The following is a 23,213-nucleotide window of genomic DNA, read 5'->3' as shown; positions in this document are numbered from 1 at the left end:
CATGACCTCAGCCAAAGCTGGGTGCTCAACTGACTGAGCCACCCAGGCACTCCTCTTTTTTTTTTTTTTTAAATGTTTATTGATTTATTTTGGAGAGAGAGAGAGAGAGAGAAAGCAGGGGAAGGGCAGAGAGAGAGAGAAGGAGACACAGAATCTAAAGCAGGCTCCAGGTCTCGAGCTGTTAGCGCAGAGCCTGACTCAGGGCTTGAACCTACGAACCGTGAAATCATGACCTGAGCTGAAATTGGATGCTTAACTGACTGAGCCACCCAGGCGCCCCTTGAAAGCAAAAGCAACAATTTCCCACTACATGATGTTTTCCTACCTCCTCTTCTGCTGTCATAGCACAATACGGGTAGGAAGAAAGGAAGAAACAACAGAAGTGTATACATTCATGACGATGACTTATTAAGTGATTTGGCCCATGTTGCCTTCTTCACTCTCCTCCAACGGTCATTTTAACTTAACTTGATGACTACTCTCTTCCTTGAGAGGTGACAGTACACCTAGGTAGAATTATTTAACTTACTCAAATAATAACTTCTTGTGTTTCTTTTCAGTTTCCATGCCCAGTTTTTGGATTATCAACCGTAATTTTGCTAGAAGCCCCTAATGATGGGAGGTAAAGCATGGAATCAAGTGACCATTGATCTATTATTGATTATCTCTTTGTAGACACATATACATTCATCTATATGCAAATAAGATGGGCTGTTCTTTTTTTTTTATTTATTTTTAACAGAGAGAGAGAGACAGAGCATGAGTGGGGAGGGGCAGAGAGAGAGGGAGACACAGAATCCTCCGAGCTGTCAGCACAGAGCCCAACGCGGGGCTCGTACTCACAGACCGCGAGATCATGACCTGAGCCGAAGTTGGACACTCTACCGACTGAGCCACGCAGGCGCCCCTATCAGATGGGCTGTTCTTAAGTGTGATTTATGATCATCATAGGAAAAATACTCTCAAATTCTTTTTCACAATTGCTTTTCAAAGATTCATTCAGTCTTTTGTTCTACCTACACTAAGGTGGTTTTTCCTTTTGCATTATTATCCATTTTTTTTCCAAGTGTTTGATTTGGTTGTGGCTTTCCCTCCTATGGTCCATCACATGCTCATCTCTCACATTCAAAGAACAAAAAAATAGCTAATAAAAATTAGAATCTCTTTTTTTCTTACTGAAGTAAAAAAAATGGTATATAATTTGTATAGAAGTTTCAGGTGCACAAGATTATAATTCGATATTTGTATACACTACAAAGTGATCAATGCTGTATGTCTAGTTATCACGCATCACCATACAATTGAGCCCCTTCACTCATTTTGCCCACCCCAATACCCCTTCCCCTCTGGTAACCCCCAAGTATCTAAGAGTTTGTTTTTGTTTTGCTTTGTCTGTTTTGTTTGTTGGATTCCACACAGAAGTGAAATCATATGGTATTTGTCTTTCTCCATCTGACTTATTTCACTTACCATCCATGTTGTCATCAATGGCAAGATATCATTCTCTTTTATGGCTGGGTAGTATTCCATTATATGAATACCACATCTTCTTTATCCTTCAATGGATAATCAATCCATGGATACTTAGGTTGTTTCCATATCTTGGCTATCATAAATAATGCTGCAGTGGACATAGGTGTGCATATATCTTTTCAAATTCATGTTCTTCACATAAACACCTAAAAGTGGAATAGCTAGGATCATTTGGTAGTTCTATTTTTAATTTTTTGAGGAATATCCATACTGGTTTCCATAGTGGCTGCACCAGTTCACATTTCTACTAACAGTGTGCAAATGTTCCCTTTTCTCAACATCCTTGCCAACACTTATTATTTCTTGTCTTTTTGATGACAGCCATTCTAACAGGGTGAGGTGATGTCTCATTGTGGGTTTGATCTGCATTCCCCCGATGATTAGTGATGTTGAGCATCTTTTCATGTACATGTTCGCCATCTGTATGTTTTCTTTTAAAAATGTCTACTCAGGTCCTCCCCATTTTTTAATTGGTTTGTTTGGGACATTTGTTGTTATTGTTAGGTTGTGTGACTCCTTTATATATTTTGGATATTAACCTCTTATCAGATATATCATTGCAAATATCTTCTCCCATTCAGTAGGCTGCCTTTTTTGTATTGTTGATGGTTTTCTTCACTGTGCGGAAGCTTTTAAGTTTGATGTAGTCCCATTGGTTTATGTTTGCTTTTGTTTCTCTTGCCTTTGGAATCAGATCCAGAAAACATCACTAGGACCAGTGTCAAGGAGCTTACCATCCATGTTTTCATCTAGGAGTTTTATGGCCTCAGGTTTTGCATTCAAGTCTCTAATCCATTTTGAGTTAACTTTTGTGTCTGGCATAAGAAAGTAGTCTAGTTTAGTTTTGCTCTGTAAGGCTGGCCAGTTTTCCCAACACCATTTAGTGAAGAGTCTGTCCTTACCCCACTGTATCTTCTTGGCTCCTTTGTTGTAAACTAATTGATTATATATGTGCAAGTTTATTTCTGGGCTCAACAAATCAAAATCAAGCATTATAAAACTGCATCACAACAAACAGAAATTGTTAAACAATTTAACTGTCTCTCCATTTATACTCTGCTAAGACAGACACTAGCAAAAATTTTTTGTTAATTAAAAACCTCTCCAGCAGAAGCAATTTCTGAAGAATGTGGTGGAATGCAGCACACTAGAAGGCAGCACTCCCCAGCAAGCCCTTTCCCTTCTTTTCTTCTTTGCACCATGCCTGTGTCCCATCTAAGATGTGCCCAAGTTACCCTTGCAAAACAGTACACTGGCCTCTTTGATTCCTGCTGTTTCAGGAGATGTAATACGGACTAGGGAGGAGGTTTTATATACTATGACCACATCAAAGCCCAGATGTGCCAACATGTGTGAGATCTCCCTGGGATATTCCCTAACCGCAGATAACAAATTCCAAGTCCCAGAAGGAGCTCCTTGGAACTGTTTGTATGGTATATAGCTTCTTATAAGGATGACGATGTTTAGGAGAATATTTACAAGAATCAAATAATATTTGAAGAGGACAACATGGAGATAGTTTGTCACGTTAGTTCAAGTACTTGTGTCGATTTTTAACATCCTTCTTTTTCACTTATTCTTTTACTCCCACTTTTATTCTTCTGTGAAGACTTCTCCAAACCTCAAAAGACTTCTAAAAGCAGTAAGAATTCACCAGACTATTTCACAAGTCATGTTTTCACACGGGGAGATCTTAAAACATAAACAAGATGTTTTCACTTCTTTTTCCTGTCTCACTTGCAATAAAATCCCAATTCCTTACCAAAACCTATAAGGTCTTGCACAAACATGACCCAATCTTTCCAGTCTCATTGCATGCCTCTGCCCTTTTGTTCTTTTAGTAACTTGAAAATGCTAAGCCATTTCCTACCTCAGGACCTTTGCATATACAGTCTCTTTGTTGGAATGTGATTATCCCAGCTCTGCTGAGCTGCATCCTTCAGGTATGAATTTAAATGTTACCTCTTCAGAGAGGTCTTCCCAGGCCACCATATTTAAAATAAGTTCTTCACAATTTTTCCCTCTTAAATTCTATCTTGGTGCCTAGTTTGCTTTCTATGTATTATTGTATTTGTTTACTTGTTATCTCTTTCCATTTCTGGAACATAAGTTCCATGAGAGCAGGGACTTGTCCATCTTGTTTGTCTCTGTATCTCTAGCATCTGAGACAGGGCTCAGCATAAACCAGATGCCCTATAATTGTGTGTTGAACAATGGTTTTTATGGACCTTCCATTGTGGACTTTCCCCCGCAACGATAGTTTCTTATTTGTAATTTGTCTTCCAAAAGGGAATTTATGAAGTACTTTTAAATATTAGAATGTAGTCTTCACGGAAGCAACGTTTCAAAGACTTGTGTTCCCAGTGGCCAGTCTGTAGAATTCTGTGTCGTGGCACATAAAATTGTAAGACTTTAAAAATTGCATAAATAAGTAGTGTATGGCCCTATTGCATGTGTACATGATTTTAGTTACATATACTCCTCCATCCCGGCCCCAGGTCTGCAATGGGCTGAAGGAGATACAGCTAAGCAAACCCCAAATCTGAAACATAGACATACAGTAGTACAAACGAGAAATGGCAAACATGATTTGGGATGAGAGGGAGAGAGGAAAGAGAGCGGAATAGCTGGTACCTGTAGGGCCTAAGGCAGGGGAACTGCCTTCCACTTCTTAGGAATGTTGATGTCTTGTGGCTTTCGAGTTTTGTCAATCTTGTTTCCATAATGTCTCAGGGATACATGCCTCTGGTACTGTTTCTGGGCCATTTCCAAAGCTTATTGGTCCTAGAGGCTGGGGCCCCAGAATGAAAGCAGAAGATGGATTAGGGCATGCCTGAACAGAGGAGGCTTTGCCCACAGGTTTTCTAGTCTATCTGAGAAAGGGGCAATAGGTTGGCCCTGGGATGGAATAAGAAAGGAGTAAATGGCAGCCAACCCAGACAACCTGCTCCCTGCCTTTCTGGAAGAGCCTCACAGCTCCCCAGTCAAGGCTCCTTCACACCCAGGCCAGCTTTTCCCGGATAGGGGTGATGAAATTATGAAATGGGGCTTAGCTAAGGCTAAGAATGAACTCTTGAGATGTTTTGGTGCAAAAAAATGATGTTTGTTAAAGTTTATTCATTTAATTTAAGAGAGAGAGAGAGAGAGTATGCGAGCAGGAGAGGGGCAGAGGAAGAGAGAGAGAGAGAATCCCAAGCAGGCTCCATGCTGTCAGTGCAGAGCCCAGTGTGGGGCTTTAACTCACAAACCATGAGATCATGCCCTGAGCCGAAATCAAGAGTCAGATGCTTAACTGACTGAGCCACCCAGGCACCCCCAAAAAGGTGGTTTTATTAAAACACAGGGACAGGACCTGTGGGCAGAAAGAGCTGCACTGCGGTTGTGAGGAGTGACTGATTATATACTTTTAAGTTTGTGGAAGGAGTGGGGATAAAGATTAAGTAAGTTTCTAAGGAATTTTGAAGCAAGGCTTTCAGGACCTTGGGGAGGGGGGGCTAGCCGCTGTTAAGATAAGGTCACTTTTATTCTTTAATAAAATATAAACATTAAGACATGGAGGCAGCCATGGGTTCCTGGAGGAAGGTCACACTCTACATGTTTCAGGTGTCAGTGAGCTGCAAGCTGAAAGCAGATTTAATTTAAGCTACATTTCTCTTGCCTTTGTTTTTCTCATCAGAGGCATCAGGGGGACCTTCCCTCTCCGAGGCATTCTCATTAGTGCAGAAATGGGGCCAACAGAAAAGAGTGTCACCTCCCCCTCAGCTACCAGGAGAAACCCTGGAATGACACCTCCCTGCACAAACAGAAACCTGGTTCTTGTCTTTCTCTTCCACACAGTCCTATGCCTGTCAGCTGAGTTGTTTCTACCCTAAGACCCCATGCTTTTCACTCCTACCATAGGCACCCACCCATCCCCCACCCCTATTGCCTGACAGGGACTGATGTTACCATTTTTCTCCCGGTACAGCCCTTCCAGGTTCATCCTGTCCAGAGGAGGAGACTCCTCAGGCTTTGGTGAGACTGTCTTCATTGTCTTTTCTTAGGGCACCCTTGTTTGCCTTCCACTGTTGCCAGACGAAAGCTGCCCCTGTGGGAGAGCTGAGGACTTGGCAGGCTGCTCCCTCACCTCACCACCTAGTGCCCTCATTCCCGCCCCCTCCTCCTCTCAGTGCACAGCCTGCCGGGCCACTGGCTGCCCAGGCACGCAACGGAGGGAACAGGGTGACTTAGAACAAGCCTCACTCGCTGCAGGCTCCCCACATTCGCTCCTAGTGTGGGCGGTCAGAGCAGAGGGACCTTGTAACGATGGGATTTAGTTTGCTTTCTGGCTCATTTGTATGCTTTGCTGTGGGAAGTGCATTTCTTTTAAACTATAGAAAGACAACAATCTTACATCGATGACAGATAAATCTAGATAGCCTGATGAGCAGTTTGCCTGGGATTGATGTCCTCACCACACAACAAGTGACAGATATGCTGAGTGACTGCCAGCACACCCCAAAGAATCCCAGGATAGAACCCCCAGACTCAGGAATTACCAATGTCCCTTTCAGAAGTCAGGGATTTTATTTTGCTCTCTCTGACTATTTTGAATTAGGAACCAGTGTCATAAATGGTTAAATGAGTTTGTCAGAAAATATTCAAGTGTAAGGCAACCGTATCCAAGTTCCCTGCAGAGACTGGACACAAAGGAACACTGGCAGCCAAGCCTGTTATTAAGAAGGTCACAAGATGCCATCTGTTACCGTGTGCACTTTACTGTTCAAGCATAACATCAACTAGGAGGTAGCTGCAATAGATTGTGCCTGCGAACTTAAAAGACAGCACTCTATTGGGCGATTTTAGTGGGCTTGCGTGAACAAACCGTGCTGTCTGCCTATGGGGATGCACAGGGTTGTATGGGGAGAAGATTAGAAGAAAACAAAGTACTGCTTTTAGGTCTGTTCTTGGTAATGGCTCCAGTGGAATTTGGGATGATACTGGCTGGTTTTCCTAATCTTTTTCTTGCCTCATTTTAGCCATTATAAAATATTATAGTGGCACTCTTTCTTTATCTGTAATTATGAAAGTGCCTTATTCTTTAGCCACAACTTAAAATTTTTTTTAATCCCTAGAGAAATGTAACGAATTGCACAATCAGTGTTTGCTTACTCTTGCCTACATTCGTCAATTGTTAACATTTTGCCACGTTTGTTAACTGGAACTTTTTCTCTTGTTTTAAATTTTTACTTATTTATTTTGAGGGAGAGAGCATGAGTCGGGAGGGGGGGCGGGGCAGAGAGAGAGGGAGAGAGAGAGAATCCCAAGCAGGCTCGGTGCTAACAGCAGAGCCCAAGTTGGGGCTTGATCTCAGGACCGCGAGATCGTGACCAGAACTAATATCAAGAGACGAATGCTTAACCAACTGAGCCACCCAGTGTGCCCTCTGTCTCTTTATACTGATACTTGGTATACACTTCTTTGCTAAGCTTTTGAGAATAAATTACAGATATCGTAACAGTATATCCTTAAATACTGCAGCACTTACCTGAGTAAGAATGTTCTCCTACATAACCATAATACTATTATCATATTCAAGAAACTTAATACTGATAGAATATTTTTCACCAAATATACAGACAATTACGTGCCTTATTTTTTTTTTTTAATTTTTTAAAATGTTTGTTTACTTTTAAGAGAGAGAGACAGGGGAGCAAGCAGGGGAGGGCCAGAGAAAGAGGGAGACACAGAATCTGAAGCAGGCTTCAGGCTCTGAGCTATCAGCACAGAGCCCGATGGGAGGCTTAAACCCACAAACCATGAGATCATGACCTGAGCCAAAGTCGGACGCTTAACGAGCTGAGCCACCCAGGTGCCCTCGTACACTTGCTTTCTTGATAACATACTTTAAAAAACCAAACACCTGTAGCATCACATCAGTATTGGCACAACATTTAAGGACCTAAATGTAAAGGTAGAATTTGTTGGCTGTTACTAATATTGTTAGTTTCATCAACAAAATTGCTCAGTTTGGTACAGTTCTAACATTAGGAAGAGAAACAGGGAGGTGGATACACACTAGCAGATTAGGGTAACATTAAATGTCCTTAATTAAAAGGCCAGCTGAAACTACCAATGTCAAGTTGCATTGTGGACTCACTTTGTCAACTTTGAACTCACAAAGAAAAAAATTACTAGCTAACCATGCTCCAACATATGTGGGTTTGCTGATGTTCCTCTCCACAAACAGACTAAAGAAAATGAGAGACATTTCTGAAAATGTCAGAAAAATGCTCAGAAAGATGACCACGTTTGGGTAAAAGATGGACATATAAGTAGAAATCCCTCACAGACTGTCTAGCACAAATTCTAGTGCCTGTTTTTTCCCATAATCCATCAAATACCTCAAAAATACTTTCTATAAAACTTTAATATTATAGAATCATATCATTTACTAATTACTGATTATCATATAATTCTTGAAAGAAAAGGTGACATAAAACCATTCAAAGCCTCTGGCAGTCCAGTGGGATTTATAGAAGTCTCACAGAGCTTTGAAAGGCTAAGGATTCATAGCTAATGGAATAATCAGAACTAACTGTGCAGCATAAACTTTTTATCCACCTGCTTTTACTGTAGCTGTGAAAAAGCAGGTTTTTCTTGAATTCACCTGAATAAATTGTTGGACTCCGTATTGGACTTTAGCTTAAGATATCTTGTTTTTAGAAGTTTATCAGCATAAAATTGCACAAATAGCAATGAGCATTTGACAAAAACTATTCCTCTCCCTTGACTCATTCGTAATGAAGAGACCCCATATTATGCCAAGCAAGCCCCCTTTCTCTTTTAAATCAATTTTTATTTATTTTTAATCAAATTAAAATGTTCTCTTATTTTTTAAATCAAAATACACCAGAGAATGGAACATGACTAGTCATTAGGGAAATGTAAATTAAAACCAGTGAGACAGCACCTCACATCCATGAGAATGGCTATCATCACAAAGACGGACAATAACAAATGTTGGAGAGGATGTGGAAAAACCAGAATCTTCATTCATTGCTAATGGGGATGTAGAATAGTACTGCCACTGTGGAAAACACTTTGACAGGTTTTTTTTTTTCAATATATGAAATTTATTGTCAAATTGGTTTCCATACAACACCCAGTGCTCATCCCAAAAGGTGCCCTCCTCAATACCCATCCCCCACCCTCCCCTCCCTCCCACCCCCCATCAACCCTCAGTTTGTTCTCAGTTCTTAAGAGTCTCTTATGCTTTGGCTCTCTCCCACTCTAACCTCTTTTTTTTTTTTCCTTCCCCTCCCCCATGGGTTTCTGTTAAGTTTCTCAGGATCCACATAAGAGTGAAAACATATGGTATCTGTCTTTCTCTGTATGGCTTATTTCACTTAGCATCACACTCTCCAGTTCCATCCACGTTGCTACAAAAGGCCATATTTCATTCTTTCTCATTGCCACGTAGTATTCCATTGTGTATATAAACCACAATTTCTTTATCCATTCATCAGTTGATGGACATTTAGGCTCTTTCCATAGTTTGGCTATTGTTGAGAGTGCTGCTATAAACATTGGGGTACAAGTGCCCCTATGCATCAGTACTCCTGTATCCCTTGGGTAAATTCCTAGCAGTGCTATTGCTGGGTCATAGGGTAGGTCTATTTTTAATTTTCTGAGGAACCTCCACACTGCTTTCCAGAGCGGCTGCACCAATTTGCATTCCCACCAACAGTGCAAGAGGGTTCCCGTTTCTCCACATCCTCTCCATCATCTATAGTCTCCTGATTTGTTCATTTTGGCCACTCTGACTGGCGTGAGGTGATATCTGAGTGTGGTTTTGATTTGTATTTCCCTGATAAGGAGCGATGTTGAACATCTTTTCATGTGCCTGTTGGCCATCCGGATGTCTTCTTTAGAGAAGTGTCTATTCATGTTTTCTGCCCATTTCTTCACTGGGTTATTTGTTTTTCGGGTGTGGAGTTTGGTGAGCCCTTTATAGATTTTGGATACTAGCCCTTTGTCCGATATGTCATTTGCAAATATCTTTTCCCATTCCATTGGTTGCCTTTTAGTTTTGTTGGTTGTTTCCTTTGCTGTGCAGAAGCTTTTTATCTTCATAAGGTCCCAGTAATTCATTTTTGCTTTTAATTCCCTTGCCTTTGGGGATTTGACAGTTTTTTTAAAGTTAAACATAAACTTATCGTAGGATCTAACAATTCCACCTATAGGCATATATCCAAGAGAAATGAATACATATATCTACACAAAGACTTCGACATGAATGTTCACTGCAGCATTATCCATAATAGCCAGAATTGGAAATAAGCCTTATGTCTATCATGGCGAATGAACAACAAAATTTGGTATATTCATACAATGGAATACTGCTCATCAATAAGAAGGAACAAAGTACCAAACAGCTGCAATGTGGATGAACCTCAAAAATATTATGTTAAGTAAAAGAAGGCAGAGAGACAAAACCACCTGGCAGATGATTCTGATTTCTACGCGATGTCCAATAAAGGCAAATCTATAGGGAAAGTAGGTTAGTGGTTTTCTGGGGCTGAGGGCAGGAAAGAAGATTAGCCAAAAATGGGCATGAGAGATCTTACTGGGATAATGAAAATGCTCTAATACTATATTATGGTATTTTGATGGTTGTATAACTGAGCAAATTTACTTGGAATCACTGAACTATATACTTAAAGTGGGTCAATTTTATGATATATAAGTTATATATCTCAATAAAATTGTTAAGAAATATACCAGGCCGTTTCAGACCTTGAGAAAAATGTATACCCTTACAATTTCTGCATAGCCTTGGTTCCCTCTGATTCTAAAAGTATAAGCTGTGTATTACAGAATGTTCCAGGTATGAAAATGTTTATCCCAACTTCTGGTTTCTGGTTCTGCTTGTAAGGAGCTTGGAAGATGCCTCTCCATTCTAGCAACAGGTAAAAAGCTGGACAAAATTTAAAATTAACAACTCCTCTTGGATTCATAAGAGAGGTGAGGACACAGGGAAAACTGCTGACCCCAAGATTAGAGAGACAGAAAAGGGAATATAGGTAGTGACAGCTTACCAAAGCAGAGACTCACAAGGAGAAACCACCATAGGAACCAGTAACAGGGTCTGAATATCCAAGCTATACTTGATGAATCGCTGGAGCTGGGAGTTAAAAAAACTCCAGGAAGACCCAGGCATAGGAAAGCACCTACTGTATTGTGAGACTTACCTTCAGGAATTTGGCCAGGCTACCACAGTAAATATCAGAGAACAATTCCCTTGTGCTTCCAGCAGGCAGAGGGGGAAGTACCATTTTGAAGTACTCCAGAGTCTATGTTCTTAACAAGGTCTGCCCTTAGGAGAAACTACTTTGCCAAAGCCTAATCTGCTCGGGTATCATTATGGTAGCCTAACTGAACTGGGGGAAAAGAAAAACCAAACTCTAGCTTACCTTAGCCTTCCATGAGGGAAAAGAGAAATACTCAACTCCAGCCCACTCTAGCCATCCTATTCCACCTAACACGGAAGGGGGAAAACCCTAGAAACACTGCGAAGTTCACTGTCCAGAGGGATAGTCTCACTGAAAGACTGAGACCTAATCATAGGACTGTAGAATGCTTCCTCTCCCCCCATACCCCATCACCTCATTATTAAGGGCCTATTTACAGCAATTCTTTTCCTTGGTACATCATGTCCAGCTATCAAGAAATGTATATAAGCCAATTTGACAATAACTTATATTCATAAAAAAGAAAGAAAGAAATAGTTACAAGGCATACTAAAAGGCGCAAACATAATTTGAAGAGATAGAGTAAGCATCAGAACCAGACATGGCAGGATTTGGTATTATCAGACCAGGAATTTAAGGCAACTATGATTAATATTCTAAGGGTTCTAATGGATAAAGTAGACAGCATATAAGAACAGACAGGCAACGTAAGCAGAGAGATGCAAATCCTAAGAAAGAACCAAAAAAAGAAATGCCAGAGATCAAAAACACTGTAGAACAAATGAAAAATGAAGAATGCCTTTAATGGATTTATAAGTAGACTGGTCACAGCTGAGGAAAGAATCTCTGAGCTTAAGGTTATCTCAGTAAAAACACCTAAACTTGAAAAGCAATGAGAACAAAGACTAAAAAATAGGACAGAATAGCCAAGGACTGGAACAACTACAAAAAGTATAACATATGTTTTGGGAATACTGGAAGGAGAAGAAGGAGAGAAAGGAATAGAAGAAATGTATGAACAATAACAACTGAGAATTTCCACAGGTTAATGTCAGACACCAAACCACAGATCCAGGAATCTCAGGGAACATCAAGCAGGATAAATGTAAAACAAACAAAATACTTAAACCTAGGCATATCATTTTCAAACAACAGAAAATAAAAGATAAAGAAAAAAATCCTGAACAAAGCCAGAGGGAAAAACACCTTACCTATAGAGAAACAAGAATTGTATCCAGCTTCTCCTTAGAAACTATGGAAACGAGAAGAGAGTAGCATGAAATAATTTAGTGTTGAGGGGAAAAAAAATCCACCAACCTAGAATTCTGTACCCTGTGAAATTATCCTTCAAAAGTGAAGGAGAAATGAACACTTTGTCAGACAAAGAAAAAGTGAGGGAATTTGTTGCCAATAGATCTGCTCTGCAAGAAATGTTAAAAGTTCTATACAGAGAAGGAAAAGAATAGGTCAGAAACTCAGATCTACATAGACAAGAAAAGCATTGAAGAAGGTATAGGTAAACATAAAATCAAAACTTTTATTTTTCTAATTTCTAACCTAACAACAGTTTATTCAAAATAATAATAGTAACAATGTATTCATATGTAGGCTTATGTATGTCTTCCAATAAAGGAAGCTAGAGAAAAGAAAATGTTATGAAGAAAATCATAAGGGAGAGAAAAAACATTTTATAACACTACATTGTAAAAAATCCATGTGTAGGTGGGCCTTTGCAGTCCTAACACATGCTGTTAAAGGGTCAACTGTATATGTACTTATTTATGCTTAAATACAAGAGAAGTGAATGACAACAATGCCATAAGGGAGGGGAGAGAGGAGTTAGGAATATTTTGTTATTATACGGCACCTGCACTACTTGTATAACATGTGGTATAATGTGACTTGAAATGTACTTGGAGTAGTTGTAACTACTCCAAACCCTAGGGCAACTATTTAAAAAGTAAAAAGAGAGGGAGGGAGGGAGGGAGGGAGGGAGGGAGAGAGAGAGAGAGAGAAATATAATTAAAATGTTAAGAAAGGAGAGAAAATGAAATCATATAAAATGCTCAACTGAAACCACAAAAGGCAGAGAAAGAGTAGAAGACAAATGTAGGAACAAGGAACAAAGGCAACAAATAGAAAACAGTAACAAATACGGTAGATGTTAATCCAGCCATATCAATAATCCTCCAGGTGCCTTGACACTACCCAACTTCAATACTTACAAGAAAGAGTAATTAACACAATGCGGTGAAAGAAGAGACATATAGATCAGTGGAACAGAATACAGAACCCAGAAATAGACCCACATAAATACAGGCAACCTATCTTTGACAGAGGAACAAAGGCAGTGCAATGGAGAAAAGATAGTCTTTTCAACAGATTTTGTCAGAACAACTGAACATCTGCATGCAAAAAAAAAAAAAAAAAAAAAAAAAAAAGATCTAGACATACACTTTACACCCTTACAAAATTTTCTCAAGATGGATCATAGACCTAAATGTAAAATGCAGAAGTGTAAAACTCCAAGAATATAGCATAGGAAAAAACCTAGATGACCTTGGTATGGCAATGACTTTTTAGATATGACATCAAAAACATGCTCCATAAAAGAAATAATAGATTAGATGACCTTTATTAAAATTAAATTTTTCTGCTCTGCAAAAGACAAGAGAATGAGAAGCCACAGATTGGGAGAAAATATTTGCAAAGATACTTTTTATAAGGAGTTGTTATTCTAAATATACAAAGAACTCTTAAAACTCAACAACAAGAAACAAACAAACAAAAAAACTGACTAAAAAATGAGCCAAAGACTTTAACAAACACCTCACTTAGAAGATATAAATATGGCAAATAATCATATGAAAAGATGCCCCACATCATATGTCATCAGGGAAATGCAAATTAGAAAACAACAATGAAATATCATTACACACATATGAGAATGGCCAAAATCTGGAACACTGACACCATCAAATGCCAGCTGGTAAAGATGTGGAGCAAACAGGCACTCTCATGCATTGCTGGTGGGAATGCAAAATGGTGCAGTCACTTTGAAAACCAGTTTGGTGGTTTCTTAGGAAACTAAACATGCTCTTACCATACGATCTAGCAATTGTGGTCCTTGGGATTTGTCCAAAGAAGTTGAAGACTTATGTCCACACAAATACTTACTTACACATAGATATTTATAGCAGCTTTATAATTGTCAAAATTGGGAAGCAAGGAAGACGTTCTTTAGTAAGTCAATGGATAAATGAACTGTGGTACATCTAGACAATGTGATACTATTCAGCACTAAAAAGAAATGAGCTGTCATGGAAAGACATAGAGGAAGCTTAAGTGCATATTACAAAGTGAAAGAAGCCAATCTGAAAAGGCTACATACTATAGGATTCCAACTACCTGACATTATGGAAAAGGCAAAACCATGGATACAGTAAAAAGATCAGAGGTTGCCAGGGGCTGGGAAGGAAGAGGAATGAATAAGCAGAACACAAAGGAATTTTAGGGCAGTGAATATAGTCTGTATGAAACTATAATGATAGACACATGTCATTATACATTTGTCCAAACCTATAGAATCTACAACACCAAGAGTGAACTGTAATGTGAACTGTGATTAGGATGTTACAATGTAGGTTCACTGACTGTAATAAATGCACCACTCTGGCAGGGGGATGTTGATAATGAGAGCTATGCATGGGGGGGGGGGCGGGGGGAGGCAGGAGTATATGGGGACTCTATGTTCTCTCAATTTTGCTGTGAACCTAAAACTGCTCTAAAAAATAAAATCTTTTTTAAAAAGAGCAGCATTTGAAAGGTTAACTATTTTTAGATGGGAAAGGGGACATAGATAATTATTTTTTACTGGATTAAAATTTAAGAAAATTAATAAAGACTGAACACAGTCTCTACTTTAGGCTTACGTCAGGACAACCTCATAGAGAAAGCCAAAGTACATGTAAAACTGAATAATTTTGATAACATTTTAAGAATCATAGATGTATAATTTCTATGTCCCCTTAGCTATTATCAGTCTGGTTTTCTTTTTAAAATAAAATTGAAATGTGTACCATAAAAAAAATTACCTCCACCCTCAAAAGCTCCAGAATATTTACTAAACATTAACTTTTAGTCACAGTGTCATTTTACCTGACTCTTAATTTTTCCACCGGTTAAATTCTAAAGGGAAGTAAGTAATGTGTGTACAATTCATTTGCATGGTACAAATGGGAATGTAAGAGATTTTACTCTAACCCTGGGTTTAATCCTGGTTTTCCCTCTTCATTTGGATGCAGGACTATTACCTCATATGACCAGTTCTTTCAAAAATTCACATGATGTCAAGCACAGTGTGGTAAGTCCAATATTTCTCAATGACCTTGACATGAAGAGCGCTTAAACAATCGTACCCTGCATATTTCATAAAAAACTATTTATTGTTTAAAATTACTTACTCATCAAACATGTATTTATGAACGCTTATTATGTGTGTAGCTTTCTTTTAGCTGATGGGGATACAGTGATAAACAGCCAAGGTTATAAATTGTGAACTGATGATGTTATGTCTCTTCTTTACAGTTACCAACGTTCCTCTTTCCCATGTAAGGCAATAACTATATAGATTATATTGACAGTTTAAAAACAAAAACAGCTTTTCTCTGATTGTAACCTTTCAAATAATACAGAGAAATAGAGACGGAAGTAAAAATTATCTGAAATCCTTTCCCTCCCCCCAGCGATAATTGTCATTAACATTTTAGTGAACTTCCTCAGGAATGTCTCTCTATATTTATGCATATGTAAAAATACACAAACACACACACACACACACACACACACACACACACACACACACACACACACACACAGAATGCCTTGATGGGATCTGCTGTCCTCTGCAATCTGCTTTAATCACTGAATATTTTCATGGAAATATTCTTTCAGTATTAGCAATATTTATCATTTCAATGGATACATAATGTTCCATTGACTGGATATATCCCAATGTAAAAATATCCTGTATTGCTAGGCATTTAGGTGTTTCAAATTGGCAACTATTGTAAATAATGCAGTGATGAGTAAATTTAAATGTAAAATTTTGCAATTGTACAATTATCTCCTCAGGGTACTTTCTCATAAGTAGAATTCTTGGATCAGGAGTTGTTATGCTTATTTTAAATCTTGATATATGGCCAAATTGCCTTCCAGAAAATTGGCCTCATGCACCAGCGGTCCTCAAGAGTGCCTGTTTTCCTATATTTTCTCTAACACTGGCTTTAAAAAATAATTTTAGTATTTCCCAATTGGATAGATGAAGATATTTTACTTTCCTTTTACTTTTAATTTCCTTGATTATTAGTGAGTTTGAGCATCCTCTGCTTATTACTTATTCATAGCTTTTTTGTGCTGATAGTCAATTTTCATAATTCAAGGTAGTTATGTTTTCTAAAGTCCCTACTAACAGTGAAGTGGTCATTATGGAACTGTTGCTCCTAGGAGAAATGTAGGGCCAGGTTCCTGTGAGCCTCTGGTCACAACATTTCATCAACTGTAAATTTGTATTTATGTATGTTTCTGTTTAAAGCTACCTTATTTCATATGTACTGTTGATTCACTGACATTGAACTCACAGCCAACAGCTCTATAAATCACGCCTGGATGAAGTTTCCCTAACAAATGTATCTTTTCCATAAGGCACATCAAAGTCCTCTTGCACGTAGGAACGTTACACAGCACGTCAGCATGACACTGGGGGCCACTTCAAAAAGTGATACCACTCACAAAATGCATAACAATGCAGAAAACGTGGCACTAAACAGGCCACAAAAAGGACACTTGTGTAAAGTACGAGAGCTGAAACAAGAAGGCAAAGTGACCTCTGGTTTGACCTCGACTGGAAACGTGCATATCAGGTGACTCAACTTGTTAACTGCTCTGTGCATGTCCTTGAACGCTTCAAAAGTGCTGCACGTATTGGCTTTGGGGTTACAAATAAATTTTAACGAGTAGGAAAATTGGAAACTACAGAATCCATGAATAATGATGACTGACTGTATTCATTTCCTTTGCCCACTTTTCTATTAGGGTGTTCAGCTTCTTCTCATTGATTTGTATAAGCTATCTCCATATTAAGATAGTACTCTTTTTCCTATCCTACTTTATACATTTCTCCCCCAATTCTGTCTTTCGGTTTCACTGTTGGTGTCTGTTACGACAGTGGGTTTTGATAGCAGTATCAAACTGCCTTCTGAATGAGGAAGCACAACACTGGAAAAAGAATTTTATTAAATTTCTATTGTTGTGAAAGTGGTTGGCATTTATTTTTATATTTTTCACAGGCACACCAAATTCTGTGTGGTGATTTTTCTCCAGCACCTCCAAATTATGAAAAATCAGGTAAGTCCTGTCCTAACCTACCACTTTACATCATGTTCTGCCTTGATTTGAATGATGGTCTTCATCTGATATTTTCACCCCTTCCAGCATCTGAGGTCATTCAAGGCCTTTTGCATTTCTGCTTCTTTCCTCCTGTCATGCACCCTGTTATTTTGTTGTACCTCTCCTAACAGTAAGGATGGCAGGATGCAGAAATAAAAGGAGGGGGAAATCCCAGAGAAACATTTCCCAGCAGCACCTCTGAAAAAGACTATACATGTGAGAAGGTTGTGGTGGTAACAGATGTTGGGTGGGGCTGGGAAACTAGTATGTATGTGAGTGTTTGAAGTTATTAATTAAAAGTGATTTTGGAATACTAGTAAATTTCATTTACTCATACTACGATAGACTCTACCATAAGCACTTACACACTGCCTGTCTCTTTTATACTAGGTATGAGAATTAAAAAGCCAGCATCTAAGAATCTGATAAGCTACAATCGACTAAAGAAAGACTTTCTGAAGCATGTAAATATCTTTTTACTTGTCACCCAACAGTGGACCCCTGGAGTAGTGTCAGTGAGTGTGCAGTGTGGCAGTGAGGGTGGTGGTGTGTGTGTGTTCAGAGTTGGTATGAAGGGGATCCCAAATTTACAATCAAGTGACAAATAGAAAAGTACACTATCCTGATGAACATTCGTTCTTTCTTTTTTCAAAATTTTTTTAACGTTTATTCATTCTTGAGAGACAGAGCATGAGTGGGGGAGGGGCAGAGAGAGAGAGGGAGACACAGAATCTGAAGCAGGTTTCAGGCTCTGAGCTGTCAGCACCGAGCCCAAGTTGGATGCTTAACTGACTGAGCCACCCAGGTGCCCCAGTTGAGCATTCTTTCTTAAAGCATCCTGGACATTTTGTATAGATCTCTCCGGTTGTTGTGGAAACAAGCCTCAAAGAGGCTTAGGTGGATTGGAAATTTCTCTGGTACTGCCTAAATTTTCATCACTGATATCAGTGATTTGCTGGATTCTGCCTCTTGCAAAAAAAAAAAAAAAAAAAAAAGGGCAGTAGGTTCTCAGATTGTCCTTCCTTTCTGGAGACCTACCCTGGGTGCCCAGAGTCCTGGCCCACTCTCCTCATAAGCTTGTTCCACCACCCAATATCTACTATCTCTGCTCCCCCTGACATGGCTCTCCAGAGCAGGGCCTCTGTCTTTGCCGATCAGACTTTCTCCAAATCAAGTAATTTTCTTAAAGTTGATTTCTTTATTTTGAGAGAGAGGGAGAAGGAGAGAGAGGGCAGAGAGACAGAATCCCAAGTAGACTCCTCACCATCAGTGCAGAGCCCAACACGGGGCTTGAACTCACAAACTGTGAGATCATGGCCTGAGCTGAAGTCAAGAGACAGACGCTTAACTGACTGAGCCACCCAGATTCCCCTCAAAATCCAGTAATTTTTAACAGGATGTTAAAATGGAATTCTTTTTTTGTCTTAAAAGTTCTGGCAGAGATTCCTAAAGAATGAGTTGAAAAAAAGAATAACTAGTTTCTACAAGTACTCCACTGACTTCACCTCAATATAAAAGTTACAACTAATTAGTTTTGCTGTCCCATTACTTTTGTTTATTAAGATTTATCTTTAAATTAACTTGAAAAAGGGGTTAAGCATCTGACTTTGGCTCAGGTCATGATCTCATGGTTCGTGGGTTTGAGCCCTGCATCGGGCTCTGTGCTGACAGCTCAGAGTCTGGAGCTTGCTTTGGATTCTGTGTCTCCCTCTCTCTCTGCACCTCCCCCACTCAAGCTCTGTCTCTCTCTGTCTCTCAAAAATAAATAAATGTCAAAAAATAAAATAAAATAAATTGGCTTGAAAAAAATCCCAGCCTCACCCTAAGTAATTATATTTGTGACATCACAGATTTGGTATTCCTAGTTGTATGTATTAGACAAAAACCCTGACTATTAAAATAAGAAATGTTATTCAGGTACCACCTAACATTATCACAAGAACCACCAGTTACATGTACATATCATTTTGGAACATGCTAGTCTATGAGCACCAACTAGCTAATCTCACAAAATTAGCTAATGGGGCCTGGCTAGACAACCCACCTGGGTTCCCCGGTACCATTCAATGATGGCCTTCCAAAAATTGTGCACTTTTCTTGATTTTTCTGCTTTAGGCTTTGATACCTCTCCTAGGGAACATTGTAAGCACGACAGGGCAGGGCTGTGGTAGGCTGTGGAGGGAGTTCTTTGGGGGCATTTGAAGCTGGGCAGTGGACTAAAAGATGTATTATACGGGTGGCCGGGGACCTCCCTTCACTGTAGGGTTGCTGCATCCTTCTAGGAAGGGTAGATGATTTCCTGAAAGTGTATTTACTGCTAGCTGGGCCTCCTGGGGTTTGCTTGGGAGAATCATTAACCATTGCTAAATAAATCAGTCCCTCTTGCTGCGTGGAGTTGTACTGGTTCCAAGCAATTCCACTGCCAGTAGCTGCAGCTGCTCTTGGGAACAGTTGCCTTTCTCTTTGAGATACTTCCCCGGCCCCCACCCCTAAAGTGACTTTACTATACTCACAGTGGTCTCTTTTAAGTCAACAATTCCTGACAAATTAGTGGCATTACACTCTACTCTTGATTTTGTGGTACAACAGGTTAAGAGTACTCCCCGTCCCGAACCTTGCTGCTCCCACAAAGAATATGGGGTACTTGTTTGGGAAACTTGGGGCTTGAAGTTCTGACCAAAAAAAACAAATAAACCATGACCTTTTATTTATTAGACAAGGCAAAATCTTAAAATTTTTTAGGGGTGCTATATTTTGGGGGAGAACAAGCATTGAGAGGTAAAATGTACAAATTCCTGCATCAGCAAAAAGTAGGGATTGAATGAAATCCTCAGCAACACGGATGAAATTTTCAACCATCATTAACAACATTCTCAGTTTTTAAAGAATCTGCTTGGCGTTGAATGCCTTGGTAACCATCTTCTTAATACTGCTTTTCCTGAGCCCTATCTTCAAGGAACTCACGTTGTAAAATTGTCAAGTAGAGAAACTCACACCCAGGAATGTCCATACTAAAGGAACCCTAGGGGAGGCAGGGGAAACAATCTTACCACTCACGGATGATTAAGGGGCGGGAGAGAAGCAGCATGGTTGGTTTGCGATGCCAGGGTTCTTACATGTTTTCTCTCTCCTGCGTTTGGACTGGCCTTCCTAACAGAGAGACACGATACATGTAATAGGTTAACGGAGGTGTTAGAAAATGCAGGAACAATCCCTACTCCTGCTCAAGAATGAGGTCTTGGCAACTTCACTCCCAGTTCCGTGCAGAAAGTAACCTCAGTGGAAGGGCAAGGGCTAACAACCAGGCCATTTTTCTCCAGCTTCAGGAACCGTGTAATTCCACCAGCAAGGTTGGCTCGTCTGAAGACTCAGAAAGTGATCAGTACTCCGTTTATAGCCTGGGAGGACCGTTCTCGTCACTGAGCTGAGTCGGAAAACCCAGTCCCAGAGCTGGAGGCCTGCAGCTTCGTTTAGTTAAAGACTTTGAGGTAAGAGTGGGCCCAGTAAGATCTAGACCTTAACGACTGGCTTTTTCAGACACTTCCCTGGGCTTCAAACACCCTCCATCCCTCGATTTTTTTCCCTCTTAAATTGGAAGCGGGAACAAAAGTTATCGGTATGATCATTACATAAAATCATTTTTTTAAGAGTAAATACCTGGAGCCACCCTTCTCTACAAGAACCACAGAAATGGTGCTGTGGCCCCCACAGCTGCAGGCTCCAGCATCAACGGGCCGGTCCCCTCTATCTGGAGCCCCGGGCGGGGAGGGTCGCAGGGGCGTGAGAAAGGCTTTTTTGTATTCAGAGCAATAGCCCAGAAGAGCCGCAACCTTCCACGGCCAGGCTTTCCTCCGCAGCGGGCGCCGCGGGGAAGCAAACGCGCCCGGGCCGTGGGACACGCGGCGGTGATTCCGGGGACGCCGGCTGGGAGCTGGGGGCGGGGAATGCCGCGGCTTTTCCAGCCCCTGCTCTCCCGGGAGGAGCCTCGCGGCCTCCACGCCCCGCCCACGCCCCGCCCCTCTGTCCGCCGCGGACTTCCTCTCCCCCTCCCCCTGCTCCCCCTCCCCCTGCTCCCCCTCCCCCTGCTCCCCCTCCCCCCCACGCTCCTCCCCCCCCCCCACGCTCCTCCCTCCCGCAGCTCCGCACGTCCCGTCCGCCTCCCGCTCTCTCCGGCGCTGCGCGCTGGAGGCGGGGCCCAGGCGCGGCTGGCGTGGCGGCGGCGCAAAGTCCCTGCGCGCGGGAAGGAGCCAGACGCGGCCCAGGGCCGCAAAGCGTCCCAACGGCTCGTGTTCTTTGAGGGCAAGCGGAACAGTGTGGTTACGAAAGTAGCTACTTCCTACCCCTTGCTGCCCACCTCCCGCTCCGCCCTCTGCCCCCTCCTCCATTTACTTCCATTTACCCAGACCGTCCTTCACATGATTGCTGTTGAATAGAAAAGGTAATTCATTAAAAGTCGCACCACCACCCCTACCCCCCCCCCCCCCACCTACCCCCCCCCCCCCCCCCGCCCGCCTCAACTCCTAGTGGTTATTTTTGTTCTTTAACCCGGGTTAGGCTAAATACATTCCCGGGAAGCCATCTGGTCTGGTTCCCGGGATCCCTTCGTATGGTTTCCATTAAGCTCGCCAAACCGTGCATTGAAAATGTAGCCTTGGAGCCACTCAGGAACCTCCAGGATTTTTGCTTTTGCCAACCTCGTTTAGAGAATCTCAGGCAGAGGGAGGTAAAGGCCTCTGTTTAAGCTCTGAGTCAGGTACCCAATGTTCTGGCCTATGTTGTAATTAATATGCTTGACTACTCCAAGAAAATACAACTCTCCATGTCAATTGGCATCATTCCTTCCTTCCTTCATTCATTCAGTATTTGTTTACCAGATGCAAGGCATTGCTTATTAGAGTTCTGTTTTAATTCTAAAACTCTATGTTAACGGCTTTACAGATGAGGTTACAAAATAACCTGGCCACAGAAATTCAGTTCGAACAGCAGCATTTGTGCCGTTGGGTCTACACCTTTTCTTCTGTTGTCTCCCATTTCTCTATCCCCCACAGACAAAAAACAAATACTGGCTTGTGGGAACATATTCCCTTACACATGGATTGGGGTTTATGGTCCAAGAAAAAAGGAAACAGATTCATACATAGTGTTATAACTGCAAAGTTCCTTAGAATTCATCACAAATAAGCCTGTCAGTTTATTGAGGAGACTCTGAAAGTGTAGAGAAGGTCACTCGGCTTTCAGTACTGTGGCCTAATTTGAGGAAGAGACAGAGACATCAAGTGCCTTCTCATACACTGCACAAAGGACTTTGATCAAACTCAATTCAGTTGTAGTACATCCTCTCTCTTGCCCTTCATTCCGCAGTCCCTTCTCTGTCCCACTCTGGATCTTGCCTGGGGAGGGAGGTGTTACAGCCCTTTCTTCCTTCCCCTAGCCTACGCCTCACTCCCTTCTTTCTCTTTTTCTTCCTTTGCTATCTCCACCACCACCCCCAACCCCTGACCATGAGATTTTATTTGGGTTTTTAAAATGAAACCAGGTGCTGCATAAAACAAAAGCAAAGTAATAACAAGGAAAGACTATCCAATGCCTAAGGAATGTGCTGAGTTTTATGACTCAGGCTGTCCTGGCAAAGAACTCCGACTTACATGGAGAGGTGGGTGGCACAGAGCACGGACCATACATGGCAGCCCTGGCCTCCCCAGATAGGCACGGTCAAGGCAGCCTGTGACTCATTTTCATAAAACCAGAGACTCTTGTTCCTTGTGGAGCAAGACTTCCTGGAGGCTAGAGCCAAATGATCTTCAACTTTTCCCTACGGGGCCACTTCAGCCTGACATAGCAGGGGCCACCTTGATGTTTGCAGGGGAAAGGAGCCTGGGCAGAAGGCCATCCCTGGGAAAGAAACAGGCTTGCTGGACTTGGGCAAGGGTTTTGGTGCACTGAAGTGATGAGTAACACATATGCTGCAAAGAGACATGAAAAATTGGCTTGTATTGTACT

At 41.0% G+C, this 23,213-nt stretch overlaps 1 protein-coding gene across 1 annotated transcript in view; it reads left to right on the top strand.

The window, feature by feature from the left end:
• Nucleotides 1-23,213, top strand: part of CUNH4orf51 (chromosome unknown C4orf51 homolog) — a 47,096-nt gene that overhangs the window by 11,664 nt on the left and 12,219 nt on the right. Inside the window, exons 2-3 of the mRNA XM_053900704.1 lie at nt 5,577-5,754; nt 20,393-20,701. Of these exons, the coding sequence (XP_053756679.1) occupies nt 5,577-5,754; nt 20,393-20,641 (427 nt within the window). The 3' untranslated portion in view covers nt 20,642-20,701. The remainder of the gene's footprint in view (nt 1-5,576; nt 5,755-20,392; nt 20,702-23,213) is intronic.

This window comes from Panthera pardus, unplaced genomic scaffold (genome assembly GCF_024362965.1).
Source record: "Panthera pardus isolate Hobbes unplaced genomic scaffold, ASM2436296v1 HiC_scaffold_13, whole genome shotgun sequence".
Taxonomy (NCBI): domain Eukaryota; kingdom Metazoa; phylum Chordata; class Mammalia; order Carnivora; family Felidae; genus Panthera; species Panthera pardus.
This window is presented reverse-complemented; position numbering and strand designations above follow the sequence as displayed.